General features: G+C 57.0%; 1 protein-coding gene across 1 annotated transcript; it reads right to left on the bottom strand.

Annotated features, from left to right (window-relative positions):
- Window positions 1-522: 522 nt before the first annotated feature.
- EFNB1 (ephrin B1) lies at window positions 523-11468 on the bottom strand (the record flags this gene model as incomplete). Its single annotated transcript, XM_082864027.1, has 5 exons — window positions 11088-11468; window positions 2303-2580; window positions 1444-1536; window positions 1098-1226; window positions 523-935 (listed from the first exon to the last, which is right to left on the bottom strand). Exons 1-5 carry the CDS (start codon window positions 11213-11215, stop codon window positions 523-525), a joined length of 1041 nt encoding a protein of 346 aa, XP_082720153.1. The 5' UTR covers window positions 11216-11468.
- Between the last annotated feature and the right edge of the window lie 8482 nt (window positions 11469-19950).

Raw genomic sequence — 19950 nt, 5'->3', positions numbered from 1 at the left:
CTGGCCACATCCTGCCCCAGGCCCCTGATACTGCGGAAGGCTGGGCTCAGAAAACCTGGGGAGGGGCTGTCTTTTCCATTTTTCCATTTTTCTTAAAAAAAAAAAAGAGAACAGATGAAAATGAGTTGACAGCTAAAAAAATGAACACAAAAACATTAAAAAACAGTGATGATAGCGGACAAGAAGTCCTGGGAAGGGAGAAAGGGGGCGAGGGGGCACAGGGCCAGGGGGGGCGTCTCCCTGCCTGCTGTCCATCAGCTTCCGACCCTGCCCTCCAAGAAGGGGTGCCCCCGCAGAGCCCAAAGGCCTGGCCAGAGGGGGAAGGCACAAGAGCATGGGGCTGGGGGCACAAGCACCCCCCTCTGAAGCCCAGGGGGCGGGGCAAAAGGGGGATTATAAAAGCCAAGAAACTACAAAACTAAATACAAAGATGGGCACAGCTGGCAAGGGGAGGGACGTGGGTGAGGATGGAGAGGTGCAGTCCCGGCTGACTGTCCCTCGGGGCCGAGGCTGCCAGGGCCCTCAGACCTTGTAGTAGATGTTCGCGGGGCTCTGGGGCGGCATCTCCTGGACGATGTAGACAGGGTGCCCGTAGTCCCCACTCACCTTCTCATAGTGGGGGCAGTAGTTGTTCTCTGTAGTCCGTAAGGGGATGATGATGTCGCTGGGCTCGGTGCCCGCCGTGCCACTGCCCCCCTTAGGACTGGCCAGGGTGCTGAGCGAGAGGGCGGGCGCCCGCTGCTGCGTGTGCTTGCGGTGCCGCTTGCGCAGCTTCAGCAGCAGGATGGTCAGGAAGATGATGATGAGCAGGAAGATGACGCAGCCGGCGCCCACAGCCGCAAACAATGCCACCTTGGAGTTGAAGAAGCTGTCGGGGTCCCCGCTGCTGCCTCCACTCCCACCGGAGCCGCTTTTCTCATCCTGGTTCACAGTCTCTGTGGACGGGGGAGGGAGGCAAGGGAGGGGAAGAAGGTCAGCCAGGGGTCCCAGAGACACATGGCAGATCTCGGGCCACGCCCTGCCTTCCTTCAGAGCTAGGGCCTGAAAGGGCAGCCGAGCAATGGCTTCTGCCCTCTGGGAGACTCCCATACACTCACCGTGCTTGCCGTCAGAGTCACCCAGGGAGCCCCGACCACCGGGGGCCTGTGTAGCCATCTTGATAGTGTTGTCTGCCTCCTTGCTGGGCCGGCTGGTAGTCAGCTGCTCGGGCGTCACAGCATTGGGGTCTGGGGGTGGGGAGAGAACAAGTGAAGGGGGAACTCCGGCAGCGTAGGTGCCTCAGTTACATAGCACCCACCGGCCAAGAATGGCCTGGATACTGGACCTCAGATCCCCTATCCCTACTGCCCCCTCTGCCACTACTCCCCACGCCACCCCCCGCCACCCAGTGAGGAGCATCTGTCGCAAAAGCCTAGCTGAGGAGCCCTCGGCCTGGGTGCTCACCTTGCCCAACCTTCATGACAATCTTCATGGTGCGTGTGCGGCACACACCTCCCTCCCGGTTCTCCAGTCCCTCCAGGCTCCCATTGGATGTAGCTGCAGCAAGAGGCCAGAGCAGTCAGGAGGAGGAAGAGGTCTGCCAGCATTACCCAGAAGCCCTAGTGATGTCTAAGCCCTTAAGAATAGAACTGGGAACCAGGGAGTTGCAAGCAGCTCCCACCCACCCGTGAACCTTTCTACTTCTCTCCTCCCACTAGGAACAGAGTCCAGGAACTAGCCCCTCCCATGAGGATGCTGCTCCCCTATCATGACCAAGGCCACAGGCCCTTCTTTCTCAGTGGAAGCTACATGTGTCTCCTCATTGGGTGACGTTGCTCAGAGGCCAAGCAATTAGAACTGGCATGGTGAGGAAGACTTCTCCACAGACTAGAAGGAATCCTAGATTAGGTGTCAGGAGAACGGGGTTGGAAACCCAACCCGCTCCCTAACTCTCTGTGTGATCTAGGGCAAGAAGCCCCTTCACCTCTTGGGGCCTCCATTTCCCATGAAGAGGAAGGCTGAAGCTCTGCCAATTTTGCCATTCCCAAGGTTAGATCTTAGGTGGGCAAAGAAAATAAGAGAGAGAGCACCACGAATCAGAGTCTTCTCCCACCCAACTACTAGAGCCAGGGCGAGCTGGCAGCAGAGGTCCCTTGGTAAACGCTGGGGCCAGAATTCCAAGGCCACGCTACGAGGAGAGCACGCCACTCTTCAAAGGGGACTGGATCAGGCTGGGCCTGAACTGTGTGCGGTCTCAATGCGCTACTCAGAAGTTCCCACTGCTACAGGACAGGAAAGAACCATGTGGTGGGCAGGGACTCACAGGTAATATAGTAATCGTGGTGCTTCTTGAACTCCAGGCCCATGTAGTTGGGGCTGAACTCCTGGAACTTGATGGTGAAACGGATTTCCTGCTCTGGCCTATTGCAGGTGACCAGCACGTTGGGGTCGAGCACGGTGCTGCAGGCAGCTGCCTGCTCAGGCCGCACCAGGTACAGCTTGTAGTACTCATAGGGTCGCCCAGCTTCTGCTCGGGGGCAGATGATGTCCAGCTTGTCTCCAATCTTTGGGTAGATCACCAGGCCCTTCCCACTCAGGAACCTGCCCAAGAGGGAAGAGATGGTTAGCCTCAGGGTTGGGGGTCTCAGGCCATCCCCAGAACCAGGGGAGCAGACAATGAGGGCCAGGCTGGGCACACTGGGTGGAGATGGCGAGGACAGGCATTCTGTCCTTTTTCCATCCTTATGCTGGGGGTGGGGAAAGAGAACCATGCTGCCAGCAGGGTGTGGAAGGGGTGGCCCATGGGCAAGGCTGCCAGGCTTTGACTGCTCGGCAGGGTGGGGCACTGCCTGGCTGGGGGAGCCCTTTGTCCTAATGTGGCATTTCCGCAGGGGGGCTGACGTGGCAGATGGGCTGGGCACCTAGATGTCAGGCTTGGGTTGCCTGGATGTGGCAGCCCTGTCCTCCTCGCACTCCCAACATACTCACATTCCTTCATAGCCTCTGCTACCGGCCCTCCAGCACACACGCGTGTACATGCGCTCATGCGCACAGACACACACAAAGAAGCACACACACAATGAGCCCTAGAAACCACCCCCACAGCTCCCAGCCAACGGCTGGGGATGCACAACCTATCTTGGCCCCATGCCTTCTCCCCCATCCTTGCTAATCTTGGGCATGATGGGGAGATAGGAACAGGCCTTGCCTAGAGCCAAGGGATAATGGGCACAGTCTCCAGCCAGGTACAGCTCCACACAGCTCTCTCCACTCCCCACTCCCACTGCCTGGCATCCTACCAGGACTCATCCCACCCCCATAATGCAAAAGCCTGAATCCCCAAATCTGGCCAGTCTCACTGCAAAGGATAACAGAGAAAGAGGAGAAGAGGCCTGAGCAGGAACAACAGATCATATAAGACAGAGCCCCAGGAACCTCGCTCATCTGCCTTCTAATCCACTCCCACCACACACACACACACACACACACACACACACACACACACACACACACACACACACACACACACACACACACAGCCTCTGCTCCCCATCCTGAGAGGAGATGGACAAATGCCTCCCGAGCCAGGTTCATCTTCTAATCCAGAAGGCCAGGCACTGGGAAATAGCAGGGGGAGGGCAGCTGCCTGGGGCCACCGATTCACATCATCCTGTCCTTGCCTAAGCACAGTAAGCGCTCTCGGCCATTTCTGAGCCTGGGAGCAAGTCGGTACAATGTAGGAGAAAGAAGACAGACTTTGGAATCAGATGGATGGTGGCCCTTACCAGCTCTGTGACCTTGGATGAGCTGCCTGATCTCCCTATCTTTCAGTGTCCTCACTTATAAACTGGGGGTGGGAAGAGCCCCTCCTCCAAGGATGGTGGAGGGGAGGCATGATGGCATGTATAGAGCACATAGTTGGCACTCAACCGTGATTCCTGCTTAGAAATAGCGTGGTCTGCCAAGAGGCAGGAGGCCAGACACTAACACCAAGGACCTATGAGCCCAGTCTTGTTTCTTGGGTGGGAAAGAGGAAAAGATGATACAGCTCCATCCTCAAGGACTTTACTGTCTGGTGTGGTTCAGAAAAGTAAACGGCCCATGCTGCAGCAATGGATAGCACCAGGCTATCTGGAGGCTGTGTAAGAGGATGGTGGCTCAAAAGGCAAGGGCTGGACGCAGAGAGAGGAAGGAGACAGCTCATCTGACAGGACAGTCAGAAATGGTCCCACAGAAAGAGTGGGATGAAAGCAGATCCTGGGGTAGGAATAAGAAGTCAACACCCAGCAAGAGCAACAGCAGTGGTTGGGACAAAAAACCCAGGCCAGTGACTGGCCCAGTGGTGGGTAGAGAGGAGCAGAAGAGGGGGTAAAGCTCAGCTGGGGCCAGACTGAAAGGCCAGGGTCACAAGAAGCAGTGTGGGTTTCATCCAGTGGGGGACAGACTCTCTAGCAGAAGGGACAATGAAGGGCCGAAGGCAGTGCTTCAAGGGAATGAAGCTAACGGTGGAAGAACACGGTTCTACTCCCTGAGCGCCCATTCCACAGTGGGGGCTACAAGGCACAAGGGCCTCCTGGGAGCTCAGTATCCTCACCGGATGGAGGGAAATGATACCCAAGGAGGTGACTAAGGGAACTAGACCAAGTAGATGGAGTGGATGAAGAACAGCAGCCCTCTCTCCACGTCCAGGGAAGCTCCACTAAGCTGGGACCTGCCATCCTTCTGTGCAGGAGGGTAAAAGCAACAACAAGGAGGTCTCACCCGCCTTAGTACCTAGCTTTACCACACTCCAGAAAGCCAGAAAGGAAGCAGGCATGGGATGGAGGCCCACACAAACATTTGAGAGAAAACACCCCCAACTCCATGCGCTACAGAAAGCCAAGAAGTTTCACCAAAGCCTCTATAATTCCTAAGGCATTTTTCACTTTCCAATCTTCATACTGGTTCCATCCAGGCAGTAGGATTAGACAACTTCTAACATCTTAGAGATAGAAGGAAACTTCGAGACCTACTGAGTCCAGGCTCCTCATGTGAGGGAATGAGTAACCAGGTGAATGTTCCTGTTGAAGAGGGGTGCTCAAAGCCAACCCAAGGAGCCTAAACTCACCCAGGATGTTAACTCCTAGGGGTCTAAGAGTACCTTAAACATTGGCTGAATCCTTATAGAGCTGCACCTCCATAAGACCGTAACTGGAGATGACAGCAGGTAGAGGGCACGCAAAGGGGTACAGGCCAGCTCACTTTTCTAACCACTTGGCCCGCCTTACTCACCAGGGAGTCTTGTCTACCCTGAGCAGTCTCCCATCACCATTCAGGTTCTGGAGCCCTGGAACCCAGAGACAACCGAGGAAACAGATGTCTACATAGTGGGTGGGGGAGGGGGAGGAGAGAGGACTATTGCCCCCAACACCCCTCAGACTCTCATCAACCTCAGAGAACAGAATTCATAAATATTCATGAGTTCATTTGCATAGCAGCTGGCAGAGGGAAACTCACCTTCCCCTAAAGTGCAGAAGGGAGAGGAGCCTGATGAGACCCACCTTCCCTGACCCTGGTCCCCATGATGGTACCTTCTCAGCTTCTTCCCCACCACTGAGAAAAGTGCCTCTGGGCCTGTGAGAAGCCCCAGAAAGTGGTGAGGGGCCACGAGGTGTGGGTATGCAGCCCGTGAGAGTAAAGCCCAAGGTCAGGTATGACGCTAGTCAGCCTGTACAGCGGGGACCCTGCTGGTCTCCCCTCGTACCCAGCAGGTTAGGAGTAGGGGCTGACAGGAGGAGGAAGAGAGTACCTAGTTAAACTCTTTACCCCCCAGTTTTCAAAAACTACTACTCCCCCCATTATCAAACCAAGCTTTCCTGCCTGGGGCCACCCCCAGACAAAGCCCTTTTCTGGAAAATAAGGGGATTGACATGGCCCAGCAGGAAGCCTGCAGCAGGTCGCCATGGTAACCCCTGAGGCCTTCCCTCCTTAGCCTCTGATAGCTCCTGGGACCCCAGGGAGCCACCCCAGGGAGTAAAAGGACTTAGGGGAGGCAGCCTGCCATTCAGTCTCCTGTCTGTGGCCTGCCTCTTCCCCTCTACCCTAGCCCAAGTCTCTCCCCCAGCCTGCCTACTGAGCTTAGAAGTATCACCATGACCGCTGAAAAGAATCCTGGGAGAGAAGAAGCCTGAGGGTCTGGGGTAGTGGCCAGTGCTGGTCAGAGGCCAACTGCCCCCCCCCCGCTTCTTTGTCCAGTTAAGCCCCTATCCACCCATACACAGACAATCTATAGCAGAGAGAGTTTGGAGCTATGGGGGTCATGCCTAGAAAGCTGCCCACGTTCCACCACACTTCCTTCCCTCTCATCCTTCCCTCAGGCTCTAGGGACTTGTGGTCAGAGAGTGGCCAAAGGGAGAGCCTGGTCCTAGGCCATGCCAGCCCAGGTTTGGTAGAAGACTCTAGTCACAGCTTTGATTCAGTGACTCCGGCACCACTGCGCCTGCACCCCAGGGTGGCAGGACCAGCGGAGGACAGAACCCAAGCTGGAGCTCAAGTGTGCTCTCATCCCAGCAAGGGTGGGGAGACCCCAAATTAAAGGCTCCTCTTTCACTCCCCCAGCTCCACCCAGCCCCCGAGGCAGCAGGAGCAGGCCTGGCATGTCCCAGCAGTGCCCGCCCAGGCGTGGGTGGGCAGAAACAGCAGCTGGGTCCTGGCACACACACAGCACTGTCGGAGGCAGGGAAGCCAGGAGAGCCCCAGAGGAAGTCCCCCCCACACCTACACTGAACTGTGCCTCCCCTCTGCCCCACCTGGCCAATGCTAGGGCCCACTGAGGGCTTAACAGCCCCTTCCTTGTTGTCTGCTTTCTGTGGGGTCCCTGAGAGGCAGTGAGATTCCTGGCCCAGAGAGGAACCAAGGCTGCTATTCAGAGCCCGGGAGGGAGAGTGCCAGGCATCGAGCTGGCTGCCTCTAGATCAGGTCACCCCGAGCAAGCGGCCCTCAGACGTAGGCCTAGTAAAATCAAATGAGGAAGCTGGAGCACTGCTCATCCCACGTGGGCAGGGCCTGAGTCACAAGGACAGATGCACACACACCTGTGAGGTGAGAGCGAAAGCCGGGGGCAAAAGCCAGCGCCTCCTCCGAAACCCAGTCTCTCCCAGATTCCAAGGCAGTGGGATGGTGTGGAAAGAATGGCACAAGGCACAGCTCTCCCCACTACGAGCTGACTGACTTTAAACAAGTCATTTTCCTTTTCTGGGCAAATGCCTCCTCGTCTGGAAAATGGGCAATTCCAACTTCCCAGGGCTGTTGGGAACATCCAATGAGTTCATATCTGAGAATGCTTTGGAGGTAGCAAGGTACTGCCCAACTGTTAGTTAGCACACCAAGCACAGTACCATTTAGAAGAAGCTGAACGAGCTGACTACACTCCTGGCTGCTAGCACCGCCACCCAAAACAACTACAGTGAGAACCCACCCAGGAGGGGCTGCTACAGAGCCCAGGGCAAGGAACCCAGAACATGGCTGGTGAGCATTCCCTTACCTCAGCTCCCCTAATAATCGCAGGGTGGACCCTCCCTGCAAACCTACTGTTCCCATGGCAACCAGCGGCCTCCTGGCTGGCCCACCCACTCAATACTCCCAACACCAGGAAACAGTGATGCACAGTGGTATCCAGGGCCCACTCATCCCCATCCCTCATAGTTGGTGAGGCAGTGGAGAGCCTGAGGGGAGAAAGGGAACCCTGGATTCAGCCTCCAGTCCAGCCTCACCAGGCCCTTCTTGCCCCAGGTCTGGCTGCCTGGGGGTGGGGGAGGGAGGGGAACAGGGAACTTTAGAGGGGCTGCTGGCTTCCCATCACTTTCAGGCCCCCACCTGTGGCCAATCAGCCACAGAGTAGAAGAGGTCAGGTCCCTAGCCACCCCGGAAAGGGGCCCCCTGAGCTGGCCTCCCCAGGACTGTGAGCTGGAACAGCTGTGAGGGGGCTGGGACCTACACTTTGGCTTGTAGCAGGCAAGCCTGGGTTGGGGTCTGCAGCTGCCCCCACCCATGCTGGATGGAGTCAAGGGTCCTGGATGCCAAGCTGAAGCCCCCACCCCCGCCCCTTGCAGGGAAGGTGTAATATGATCTCAGGCACATTCCCACTCTCTGGAGGTGGAGGAACCTGAGTGGGGGGCAGGAAGGGGTCAGAATGGGACTGAGAGACTGAACTGCAGCAGCTGGACTTGGCTGAGGACTCAAGTATGAGGCCTGCCGGCTGCCCCAAGTTCTCAGGGGAGGAGGCTGGAGGAGGGGTCTGCCCTGGGACCTTCCATCACAGCCCCCCCACTCCACACAAGCATGCCCATGTACTCTGGTTCCTCCCAACCTCTAACGGGCCCAGACCCACCTTCCCACCCTACACTTATCGGGCAACTCTGACAAGGGGCCAAGCTCTTGCCACCCAGGGACTACCACCCTGGAAGGCCACAGCACCAATTTGGGAAAGAGGCTGGGAGTCTGGAGTCAGCCCTTCCGGCTCCCCTCTCCCGGTCAGGGCTGGGGCTGCCCGTATCCTGGAACCTGGAAACATACCCCCAGCCCCACCACTTCTTTATTTTGATTTTTTACCAAGGAGGAAGCAATTAAGCAGGGTTTATAGGCGCTGGGAGATTTCGGGGGGGGGGGGGTGGTTTGCCAGCTCCTGACAGGACTGAGGCGAGAGACCAAAAGCTGGGAGGAAGAGGGGAGGGAAGAGAGAAAATGAGCCTGTGAGGGAGAGCACGGGCATGTGCGAGAAACAAAAGGACTCGAGAAAAAGAGGCAGAGAGTGACTAAGAGTGAGAGGGAGTGTGAGAAAGAGGGAGAGCGGGCAAGCAGAGCTGGAGAGGGGAGGTGAACGCGGCTCACACAGGATGTGAGAGGGCGAACCGACAAGGGCCTGAGAGGGAGAAGTCAGGCAGGAGGAAAAGAGGGAGAGACGGACAGGAAAAGACCGTTGATTTGAAAGGCTGTGGCAGTCCCAGGCTTGGGCGCAGTGGCAGAGACAGGCTCCCCGAGCTCAGAGTGAAGCTGAGGGCAGTGCCTTCCTCCTGTCCTCCTGCCCCCCCAAACCCGTGCCAACACACACAGACAGGCTGCATTCCAGACCCCTGAGCATAGATGGAACTCTGGAGGGGGTGCTGCGCGCAGGGGCACCAGTATCAGTCCCCCACCATTCCCAGGATCTGCTCAATTACAGGATGGAATTCGTGCAAGTCTTACTGAGGCCTCAGCCACCACTCCCACCACCCCCAGGATGCCTACCCTCAGCCTGAAGTGGATCGGGGAATGGGGCAGATCTCAAAAACCTGCAAACCGTTCCAGAGCACTCAGGCCTCAAGACACAAAAAGGGTGAAGCTCAGGGAGATCTTGTTTCTCCCAGCCACCCCCGACCTCACTCTGCAGGAGGGCTCCTTTCCAGCTGTGGAGCTGCCTGCTATCTCTGGTTAGAGACCCGAGAGAGCAATTAGGTCACTCCCATGAGCCCCTAGGATGGGCTACCCCAGGCTGATTTCAGCTCTCCTGGCTCAAGAGAGAGCATTTCCAGCCTCCACCTTTACAGGAGGGAACTGGGCACTTCACAGCCTTTCTCCTTGGTCTGAACAGCCCGAGGCCCCCAGACCATTTTGAGTCCCTGCTGTTAGGAGAGCACTGGGCCCAGTTTGGCTTCTGGGTTAAGGAAAAATCGTTGTCAATCCCTTTCCTTGTACTCTGACCCTGGTTTAGACATCCCACTGACCAATAAATAGGACCGTACCTTAACCTAAGGAGAAGAGAACTAAAGAAGCCGCCCTCTCCCACTCCAGGGCTGAGAGGTGCATGACCCCTGGAACCTAAGAGGTCAAGACAGGCAGGAGCTCGGGAAGTTAGCGGGGAGCCCATAAGAGTGGACAGGAAGAGATTCCAGGTACAGGAATCATAGAGCACAGAGGGCAGGCCAAGGGCCCCCAGCTTCCCACTAAGTGGGGTGTCCGCACACTGCTGGGACCTCCAGAAAACAAGAAGGAAGAGAAATTTTGACCCTGGGTTCCAACCTGAGTCCTGGATGCCAAAAGAGAAAAAGGTCCAGAGGTCACTACACAATCCAGCGACTCCCCACTAACAGCCCAGAAACCACTGAGCCACCGCCCTGAAAGGTGTGTGTGTTGTTGGGAGGTGGGAGAGGATTGTGAAGGGTAAGGAGGAGGGAGAAAAGAAAGGATCTCCTCTACATAGCTGCCTCCCCAACCCCTTTGGGAAAGCTAAGCACAACTCCCCAATCTGAGGACAGAAGGTGGGGGGGCCAGTGGGACCCGCCTGGGCAGGAATCCTTTGCTTGCCACCCACTTCCCTAGCCACCTCGGCCGCCACTCTCCACCCCGGCCAGCCCTGGAAGCTCTGCCGCCGGCTCCATTGGACCCCCGACGAGCGCTGGATCGACACCCCCCCCCCCAACAAAACCTCTCTCCCACTCCGCCCCTCTCCACCCGCCGCCTTTGTGAGCCTGGGAGCGGCGCCCGCCCTTCCACGGACCCAGCAGGGAGAAAGTCGGGGGTGGGGGAGGCTAGGAGAGACGGCAAAGCGAAAAGCTAGGGAAGCAAACTGGGAAGAAAGAGAAATGAAAATGAGAGAAGCCCGAATGGAGATACAGGCACTGCCACCCGCCCCAAGCGCGAAGTCCCACGCCACGGTCCCTTCACAGCTAAACAAACGGGGAACCTGTGTTCCGGCCTCTTCCCCCGCCCAGGTCAAGCTCGCCCACCCCCCGCCCCCAGCGGCTCTTGGCGAAAACCGCCACGTTCCCAGGGGCCCCAGAGGGGGCTGCTTTCTCTCCCCGACCCAGCTCTCCGGTGCGCTCAAAGGCGCTCAGACTCCCAGCTCCGCCCGGCGCGACCACCTCGACTTGATCCGGGACGTGCGGAGGAGAGGGCCGGGAAGCTGAGGGGTCACAACCCAGCCAAGTGCCCCCACCCAACCCCACCGCACCCTTCCCCGCCCGGCCGCAGGGAAACACACTCGAAAAAGCCATAGACAAAATGGGGCGCCGCTCCTCCTCCGAACACCTTCCCACAGGCGCTCGGGGGCGCGCGGCCTCACCCCCAGGGACCAGAGCAGATAAGTTACTCACTTGGGGTTGAGGGAGCTCCAGGACACGGGCTCTAGATTCTTGGCCAGCGGGGTGGCGAGCCGGCACAGCGCCAACACGACCATCGCCACAAGCCACTTGCCGAGCCAACGCTGGCCAGGCCGGGCCATCTTCCCTGGGGCAGGCTGCACTTCGGGATGCCCTGGCGCCTCCTCAGCAAAGCTGGCCTCGCCTTCCCGTGCCGCGCTGCGCTCCGAGAAGCTCAGGCGCCCATCCTCCGCAGCCGCCGGCCTTGAAGTGCTCCCCTCCCGCCGGCTTCGGTGTCGCTCTTCTCCGCCCCGCCGGCCAGGAGGACTCACTGGGCAGCCGCCCCCAACCCGAGCATGAGCTGTGGCCTCCGAGGGCTCGCTCCACTGGCCTCTCCGCCGCACGAAGCACGACGGGGGCTCTGCGCCCCCGGGTGATCCCGTCCGATTCCGCTCGGCTCCCCGAGACTGTTTGGGACTGTGCGACCTCTCCCCGACGGGGTCTCACCGCTGGGGACTCGGTGGCCGCCCGGACGCCTCGACCGCCCCGGGATCGGCACCCCTGGGAAGAAGTGGGAGTCTCCCCACCACACGAGCTCGGTCTGGGGGCTCCCGACCGGGCCACCCTAGCACGGGCTCCGTTCCTCCAGGCCACACTGGGACTCCGGGCTGCGCGCCCCCCGACAGCTTCGACTTCAGCGCGGGGCCCGCTCAGTGTACTTAGAAGAGCGCGGAGACACTGCCGAGCGAGCTAGTCCCATCAGTTTGCGCCTCTGAAGCCTAGGCCGGGTGGCCCGGCAGCCCAGTCGCCGAGTCCTAGCTCCCTGGCGATTGCGCCCGAGGCTCTACGGTCAGTGCGAGGCTCACACACCTCCCACTGCTGACCAGCGCGCATACACTCCCTCCGCCGCCGCTGAGCTGTCTACTCCCCTGCTCAGGCGTACGCAAGGCCAACCCTACGCATCTTAGCCAATAGCAAGCTCCGTCACGGGGTCCTTGCCCTGCACCACGCCCCCAGAACAGGAAGGAGGCGGGGTTTTAGGGAGCTCTTAAGGACGCCGCGCTCTCGATGGCACCAATCTGAGTGTGCGGCTCCTGCGGTTATGGATGGATCCTGCCTAGTCCTGTTCCCAGAGCGCTCAGCCCGTGGGAAGTTGGCGCTCCTCTAGAGCTATCGGCCTGCTCTCCTCCCCGAGCGCCTGGTCGACACTCCGGCCCACTGACCTGGGCCAAACAGGCTCAGTACTTTTCCCGGGAAAGTACTACCATTCTTTTTGTTACACACGCGAGCCCTGAAGTCCTTGCTCGGTGCCCACCTCCGTGACAAGGATAGCTTGTTTACTCCTGGTCCCATCTCACAGAGGGCTCTGGTGGGCTTTCCTCCTTCCGCCCTCGCCGTGCAGTGTCCGCTTGCACATGGACCCGGACCCGGAGTCCTGAACAAACGGATAGCGGTGGGCGGTGGCGTCTCAGAGGGGTCAAGTACGGGAAAGTTGGGAAGATGAGTTCTTCGCCCCTGGGGAGCAGGCCTTGGGAATCTCAACTTTGGGGAAGAGACTTGTGGGACACCAGGGGCCCAGATTTCGAGTCTTGTCCTGTCTGAAGGCGCGGGCAAGGCCCTGGGATAGGCCAGTGGGGATGAGAGGGCACCTCGATAAAGAAAGACACCTCGAGGGCAAAGAGGAAAGGGCGTAGGGCAGAGGAGCCTTTCGAAAAAGTAAAAGTTGGCGCCCTGGTCCCAAGACGCCGGACTCCAGCACCTCCCGGCCTCGCCATCTGGGTCTTTGTCTCCCAGCCCCTTCTCCCCGCCCCTCCTTGCTTCCGTGCTTATAACTTTGGCTCCAGCCCATAGCTCAGACCCTCCCGGTCCGACCCGCTCTCCCCAGTTGGACCTCGGCAGATGTACCCACGTGCTAATGTCTCCCCCTACTGGTCTTCTATAGCACCGCGGTTGCCTGGGACAGACTGAGAGCGCCCACTCCAACGGGAGCGTGGCACACACGAGCCTGGCACACGCGCTCGAGCACAAGACCCGGGACAGGGGTGGTGACCTTGGCTAGAACCGCGGCCCGGTATGGGGAGGAGGAGGGAGCACTAGGAGTAAGATCTGGGTTTGGGGTTGTCTCGGCGACTGCCGAGGACATAAAGTCTCCTCGCTGCTTCTTTACGGAGATAATTAGGTGAGCGACATTCCCAAAGTGCTCGCCATTTACACAGTTTCCTGTCCTTCTCTCACTTAAGTAGGAGGCTGATCTACTGAGTTCCTCACTGGATCCTCTGATGATCTCTTTGGTTCATAGAGTGGACCTCTATTTGGGGGGAAATAAAGAGGGAGAAGTGTGTTCCTCCCACTTTCAGGGATAGAGCCCGGAGGATGAGAAGGATCTGTGTACAAAGAGAAGAAGAGGAGCTGTTTAGGGTCTCTCAGCTCCCAGCTGGACCCCTTATTGGGGTGTGAGCAAGGAGAGACAAGAACAAGGTGCAGGGACACACCAGTAGTCCAGCTTGGAGACTAGGATTGCCCGAAGTGCATGGCAGGACAGCAAAACCTGAGAATGGAAAACAGCCTGCCACTTACTGAGTGCCTACTATGTGCCAGGAACCATGGTAGAGGCATTTCCCTTCACAATCCTTTGAGATGAGTTCCACAATCCCTATTTTATGTAAGAGGGAAAACTAAGGCTCAGGGGGAAATGACTCATCTGAGGTCATGGAGCTGATCGGTGGTAGAAGCAGGATTTGGCCCCAGACTTCTCTGTCTCCTAAGCCTGTGCCCAGTTCCCTATACCCTACTGACTCGCCACATTTCCAGCACCTTCTTGCTTACTTGCTTACTTACTTCATTCCTGGTTAAAAGCTCGTTCATGCCTGGAAAGCAGCAACCTTCAGGACGGCCAGGGCTCCACTCTTCACTCACAGTCCTCTGAGAGGTTTCTAGGCCTAGGAAAGTTCATCTGTGTCCCTGGCCATGCCCCCAAGCTCCCAGCTAGAGTCACCACCACCAATCCCAGAATCAGCCTCAGATTCCACTGCCAACATGTCCAGTGCCCCTCGGGAAGTGAGCCCAAGACCAGGTGGGAAATGGGGCCGATGAAGCTATGCTGCCAGACTTGGGAAGCCTGGGAAGACAGCAGCAGCTCCTGAGTGTGCCAACGCCTCATCCTGGGTGGGGAGGGCACAGAGGAAAGAAGAGAGGACTCTGTGTCTAGACCTGCCCCACAAGCTGGTCACCCCTGGTCACGACATAGCCTTTCTGCCTCAACCTGCCTACCGGAGCCTCAGTAGCAGGGCTGGGCCTACTCCCTGCTGCAGCCAGGGCCAATGACTCCAGGCTCCCACCTCCTGCCCCACCCTAGCAGGGCTTCTGATGTAGTGATTCATGCCCCTGAGGTAGGGAAAAATTACTCCTCAGGGAAGCCAGAGAAGAAGTCAGGATCTGTGGGGGATGTTGACCCTCTCCTATCCAAGCTCTCCCTATTCCAGTGGCAGTCACACCCCTCCCCAAGCCTCCCAGATCAGTGTCACCGAACACACACATCCCTCAGGGTTCAAGTCCACCAGTGTTTCCTGAGCACTGATCCTGTGCTTGCCTCTGAGCTGGGATCCAAAGAGGAGCCCACCAAGCCCTGCCTTCAAGGAGCTCCAAGCAGATGGAAATCAGTATGTGGGGGCCTCCTGGACCCAGGGATGCAGAACAACATCTAGCAGCTGCGGGAGGCCTCAGGTACCATAACAGCCCCCGGAGAGCTCAGCTTCCCACACCAATGGGAGGCAGGGGGAGTATGAACTTCAGAGCCATAGAGTTCACTGCTTATCAGTTGTGTCTTTTTGGGCAAGTCGCTTCCCCTGTGTGCTTCAGTTAACTCTTCTGTAACCTGAAGATCATCTCTTCTTCACGGAGCTGTGCTGAGTGGGGAGTGAGATAATGCACAGAAAGGGCTTAGCTTCATGGCTGGCCCACCACGGTGCTTACTAAATGGAAACTATTATACCTCCGCAGAGCCTCCCACAGAGACATCCTCATTCCGGGTCACACATGTTCTCACCCGTTCACACATGCTTTGTGTGCCATGCACACATTTTTTAGCTCCTCTCGTTTTCTCACACGTGTACATATTCATACATGAACTTGCCGTCTTCCTCGCCTATCAGTTCACGCAGCACCAGCTGACAGGCTTGGTTCCTGCCTTCACGGGACATGGCGCATAGTCCCCACGTTTCCTCAAGTCACTGTCCTGCTCACGTGCATGAACATTCACACCCCCTCTCTATTACTGTGGCCCTTGTCCTTGACCTCTCCTTGCCTGCCTTGTACTCTCAGATAAGAGAAGTGAACTCCCTCACCTGAGGTCACACAGCCAGGGAGCAGAAGAGTCAGGATTCAAACCTGGGCCATTGAGCTGCACGACTTGAGCTTCTACACATGACTCTACTCGGACACCCCAGGGCTCTGGAAGGGAATGTGTGCCAAAGGGTGGACCTTGCACACCGAGGGCAGGAAGCCTGCCCCAAGGCCCGGGGCAATGCCAGCTGGGACCACTCCATGAGGCTAGCAGCCCTCTCTCCTACCTACAATCATCTCTGGCCTGTCCTAAGCCTCCTGTCTGTCCCTTCGAAGACCCACAACCGCTGCCTGCATCCTCCTCACAGATACACACGACCACTCCCTACAGGGCAAGGGAGAGCCATGTTTCTTGAACAACTTCTGTATGCCAGGCACTGTAGCCGGGTACTCTCACCCTTGGTCCTATGCTATCTTTGCTTAATTCACATAACATCCCTGAGGTTGATATTGATAGGCCTATTTTAGAGAAGAGGAAACTGAGGCTCCAGGCTCAATCTGCCTGCATCCCCTGCCCCCGCCAACCTCAGCCTGCAAAGTCCTCTCTTGCCCAGCCAGATTTGTCCCGCCACCCGCTTCTCTCCTTCTCTCCCTCTGCCTTCACTGCCCTCTAGCTGAGACCAGTTGGGGTCTGTGTTGAGCCCAGGCTGTCCTCCCTCCCCCACGAATACCTTGCTTTTCCTAAGTCACTCTATCTCTGGGTCAGGCTCAGGACAAGCCCAGGGTGGGACCTGAGCCCTCCTACTCTTCCTCCCGCCTGCTGGCTGCACCACACCCCAGATCAAGCCCCAGGTGGGTAAGCCCTGCTAGTCTAGTTTCACTGCAGCCATGGAGATTCTCAGTGGCTGGGGAAAGAGGGGCTGGTCCCAAAGGCCAAGGGTTCAACCAAACGTTCAACCCCCCCACCCCTCCCTTGTCCTTGCCCCAGCTTCATGCCTGGTTTATGGGTGTTTGCACTGAGATCACCTTGATCTTCCAGGTGTCAGCCTGGCTCTGGGTCATGCTGTTGGCAGGATGACACCAGAGATAGGAGGAGCCCTTCTCTTCCTGAGATGGGCCTGCCCCGTCCCTCCCTCTCTCTTTATCCCCTCCTTATACCTCGTTACCCTTCCCTGGACTCCTAGAAATCTGTCCCAAGCCCATGGGCCCCACACAGGCAAATGGCCTCTGCCCCTGCTCCTCAAAAGAGCCTAGAGCAGAGCATCTGAGGGCCAGCGCATGGCTCAGTGTGGCATAGCAGGTGGCATAGGCTCTGGACTGCAGCCGGGACCCTCGGCTCCTTAGAGACCTCATCTTTGGATATCCGTGCCCTCCTGTGTATCACTGATCTGGGCTCAACTTCCTCTAGCAGTCCCTCCTGTTCTCACTCTCCAGCCCTGTGGGGGACAGCTATGGGGTAAATCCTGCAGCACTCCAGCCCGGCCCACCTGTCACTCCCTCAACTCTGGTTACCTGGGGAGTGTGCAAAGAGGGACTGGGCCATTCATCACTGTCAGGGGCTCAGGAATTCAGGGGTGGGGGGCAGCCGTTGTCACCACCTGTCACTGACCCCGGCCTAGCTCCCCATCTCGGAGAGCCAGTAAGCCCAGGGAAGGATGACGCTGGCTGCAGAAATGACATCTTTGCCCAAATCTGCTCTTGGCTCCTTAGAGAACACACTGGGCTTGTCAGGCCCCATAAACACAGGGAATAAAGTTCCCCTGGAGGAACACCCGAAGCAGAGCAAATATTTGAACAACACGAGGAGCTGAGGGAAGGGGCAGTGCTTCTTCCTCTCTCCAGCCCTCCTAGCTCTGACCCCTCACTAGCCTATGAGATAACTTCCTGCCTTCCAACCTACCATAAATGCTAAAGGGTCAGGTTCTGGGCTTTCTCGACTGATAAACCCAAGCCTACTGTTACAAAGGTCATAAACCCCTGGGGGCATCCTGAGGATAGATAAGGGGCTGGACCCAGCTGGCCAGATAACCAATGGCAGATATATGGTACCCAGGCCCGCCACCCTCCAGCTGCCCCTGAGCCAACGGAGCCAGGATCTCTGACATTGAAACCTCTGCTCCCCACACGCACAACTTAGTCCAGCTTGGTTTAGAGACCTTCCTTCCCACCTTTTATCATCAAGGTCCCAGTGCCTGGGCTCAATGTACCTCCCAGTGCCCAGTTTCTTTCTAAGCCTTTAGTCTCCCCACCAACCTCTCCCACCGTGCCCCTGCCATACCCCTGCCTCCCCAGCGCTGCCCAAGTTGGAACTGGGGTGAGACCTCAATTGACAAACCACCCATCATCTTCCTCATGAGGAAGCCAACCCCCTCAGAAGAACATAAATTTCCCTGGCCTGGCTTGTTTTTCTTTCACAGCCGCTCTCCTGGACACAAACCAGAGACTATGGCAGCCTCTGGCTTTAGCCGTAAGAGGTGGGGCTGGGGGTGGGGATGTGGAGAGGGAGGGAATTTTCCTCCTTAGACTGGTGTTCTGGGCAGGGGTGGGGAAGTCAGGAAGCTCTGGAGAGCTAAGAGTGTCTCTCTCGGGGGGATTAGGGCTCTACAGACGGTGGAGGAAGGAGGAGGGAATTTCAGAGGTAGGGAAATGAGACATTAGGCAGGCTGTTCAATCAAAGGGGTAGAATCTCCAAGGAAATCTCGCCCCAGTAGCCTCCATATTTCTCAATCTCTGTCGACCCCCAGTGGCCAGCCCAGTATTTGCATTCCAAAAGCTGACCCAGCACTGAGCCTGACCCCCAACAGCCCAAAGGGAGATGAGGGACACTCCCAGCTTCGGGTGCTGGCCTGCGCTGAGCTAAGCCAGGAACACCCTTTATCCTCTTCCCCCTCCTCCTCCCAGTACTAGAAATTCAATCTATCCAGGTCTACCGTAGCACCCACCTCTTCTGGGCAGCCTTCCTAGAAGGCCCTAGCCCACAGATCTGTTCCCTCCTTTGATCTCCATATCCTGACCGTATACCTCTTACTGGCACTTGGATTTTCAATATTTGTGTGTATCTGAGCTCTCCCGCTACATACTAACCTGGAGCAGAAACCACTGACTGCTTCTCCTTTATCTTCTGCATCAAAGCCAAGCATCAGGATGGGCATACAAGAGGTGAACAATAAATGCTAATGGTGTTGGAGTTGATGATGGTGGTGATGGTGGTGACAGGTACCATCTGCTGAGCACCTACTACGTTCCAGGTACTTTGTATCCATTCTCTCATTCAAAGTCATTTTATGCACAGATGAGAAAACTGGCATTCTCAGAAGTCAAGTGACCCAAATAACATCTCATGTCTAGTAAGTGGCAGACCTACGTGCTAGACACTGCCTTTACCCCTGGAAGGGACACAGGGATGACAATGACACAGGTCCTGACAACATGGCACGGTGTGGGCCACAGCAAAGACCGTAGCTCCATGGAGCACAGAGGGACTAGCTTTGCATCCGTCCTCCTTGTCCTCTTTCTCATCTCAGGGTACTTCTTCTCTAGTTTGCTCATTTGGCAGAAGGACAGATAGCTCACCCCAGATGGGCAGTCTCTCAGGTCCTGTCACCTAAGGAGGCTGTGGCCAACTAGGAGACTCCTATAGACAATGGACACCTGAAAACGTCAAGAATCCAGGACCACAGAAGGAGGGTCCATCAGAGGTTGCTACTCATGAAACACCCAGACCCTCCCAGGAACCAACATGGGTCAGTTCAGTTTACAAACACTGCTGGGCCTCCCCTGGGAGCCTGCCAGGTGCTGGAATCTGAGAGCAAACTGCCCCAGGTCAATACGCACCATTGAGTAGAGGGCCCATCGACCTGAGCCTTACTCTTGTCCGTGGCCTCCCTAAGTCATTTTGCCTTTCTCCAGCCTGGTGACCTGGGTGGAAATCGAGGCACTCTTTCCTCTCCCCTTCCCCAGGTAAGCCACTCACCTGAGACTCTCTTTCAGTCACTTGGTTCTTGGTGTGAAGAATGCCTGTCCGGACTGAAAAGGAAAATAACCTTTTGAGGGGATCTGAGGTAATTCAACCCACACTCCCTTACCTGCGCCCACCACTAGGGTTCTCACAAGGTCTTGGCTTGGAGTTGACAGCTCTGGAAAGCAGGCAGCCTATTCCATTTCCCAGGCACATTCTCCAAGGAGAAGAGCTTGCAGGTTTCAGGTTGGACTTTCCCAGGGGCACTTCATGAAGGGATTTTATGGCTAAAGTGGATCGGTAACACCTGTTTTTAAAAAGGTCCAGACCGAAATGACCAGAGCCAAGAAATAAGGCACAGCCTTCTGTGACTCTGATTACACATCTTTCCTCATGTTGGTGCAGAATAGAACTGCTTCCTGCAAGAAATCTCAGCCCTGCCAGAAGGGCCTCCCAGGGCCCACTTCTGGGCAGAAGCACAGTGGTCTTCCTCTAGAAGCAGATGTGCCCTAGCCACGCAACCCACCTTTCATCAGTAGCTGACAACCTCCCTCCCAGGCTAGCTGATTGCTAAGGCTGATTGGTGTGCATGGACCCCACCATACAGAATATCTGTACTACAGGAGCTCATTAGGGAAG

Source organism: Leucopleurus acutus (genome assembly GCF_964270905.1).
Source record: "Leucopleurus acutus genome assembly, chromosome: X".
Taxonomy (NCBI): domain Eukaryota; kingdom Metazoa; phylum Chordata; class Mammalia; order Artiodactyla; family Delphinidae; genus Leucopleurus; species Leucopleurus acutus.
Note: the sequence above shows the minus strand (reverse complement) of the source record. Positions and strands in the feature narration are given on the sequence as shown.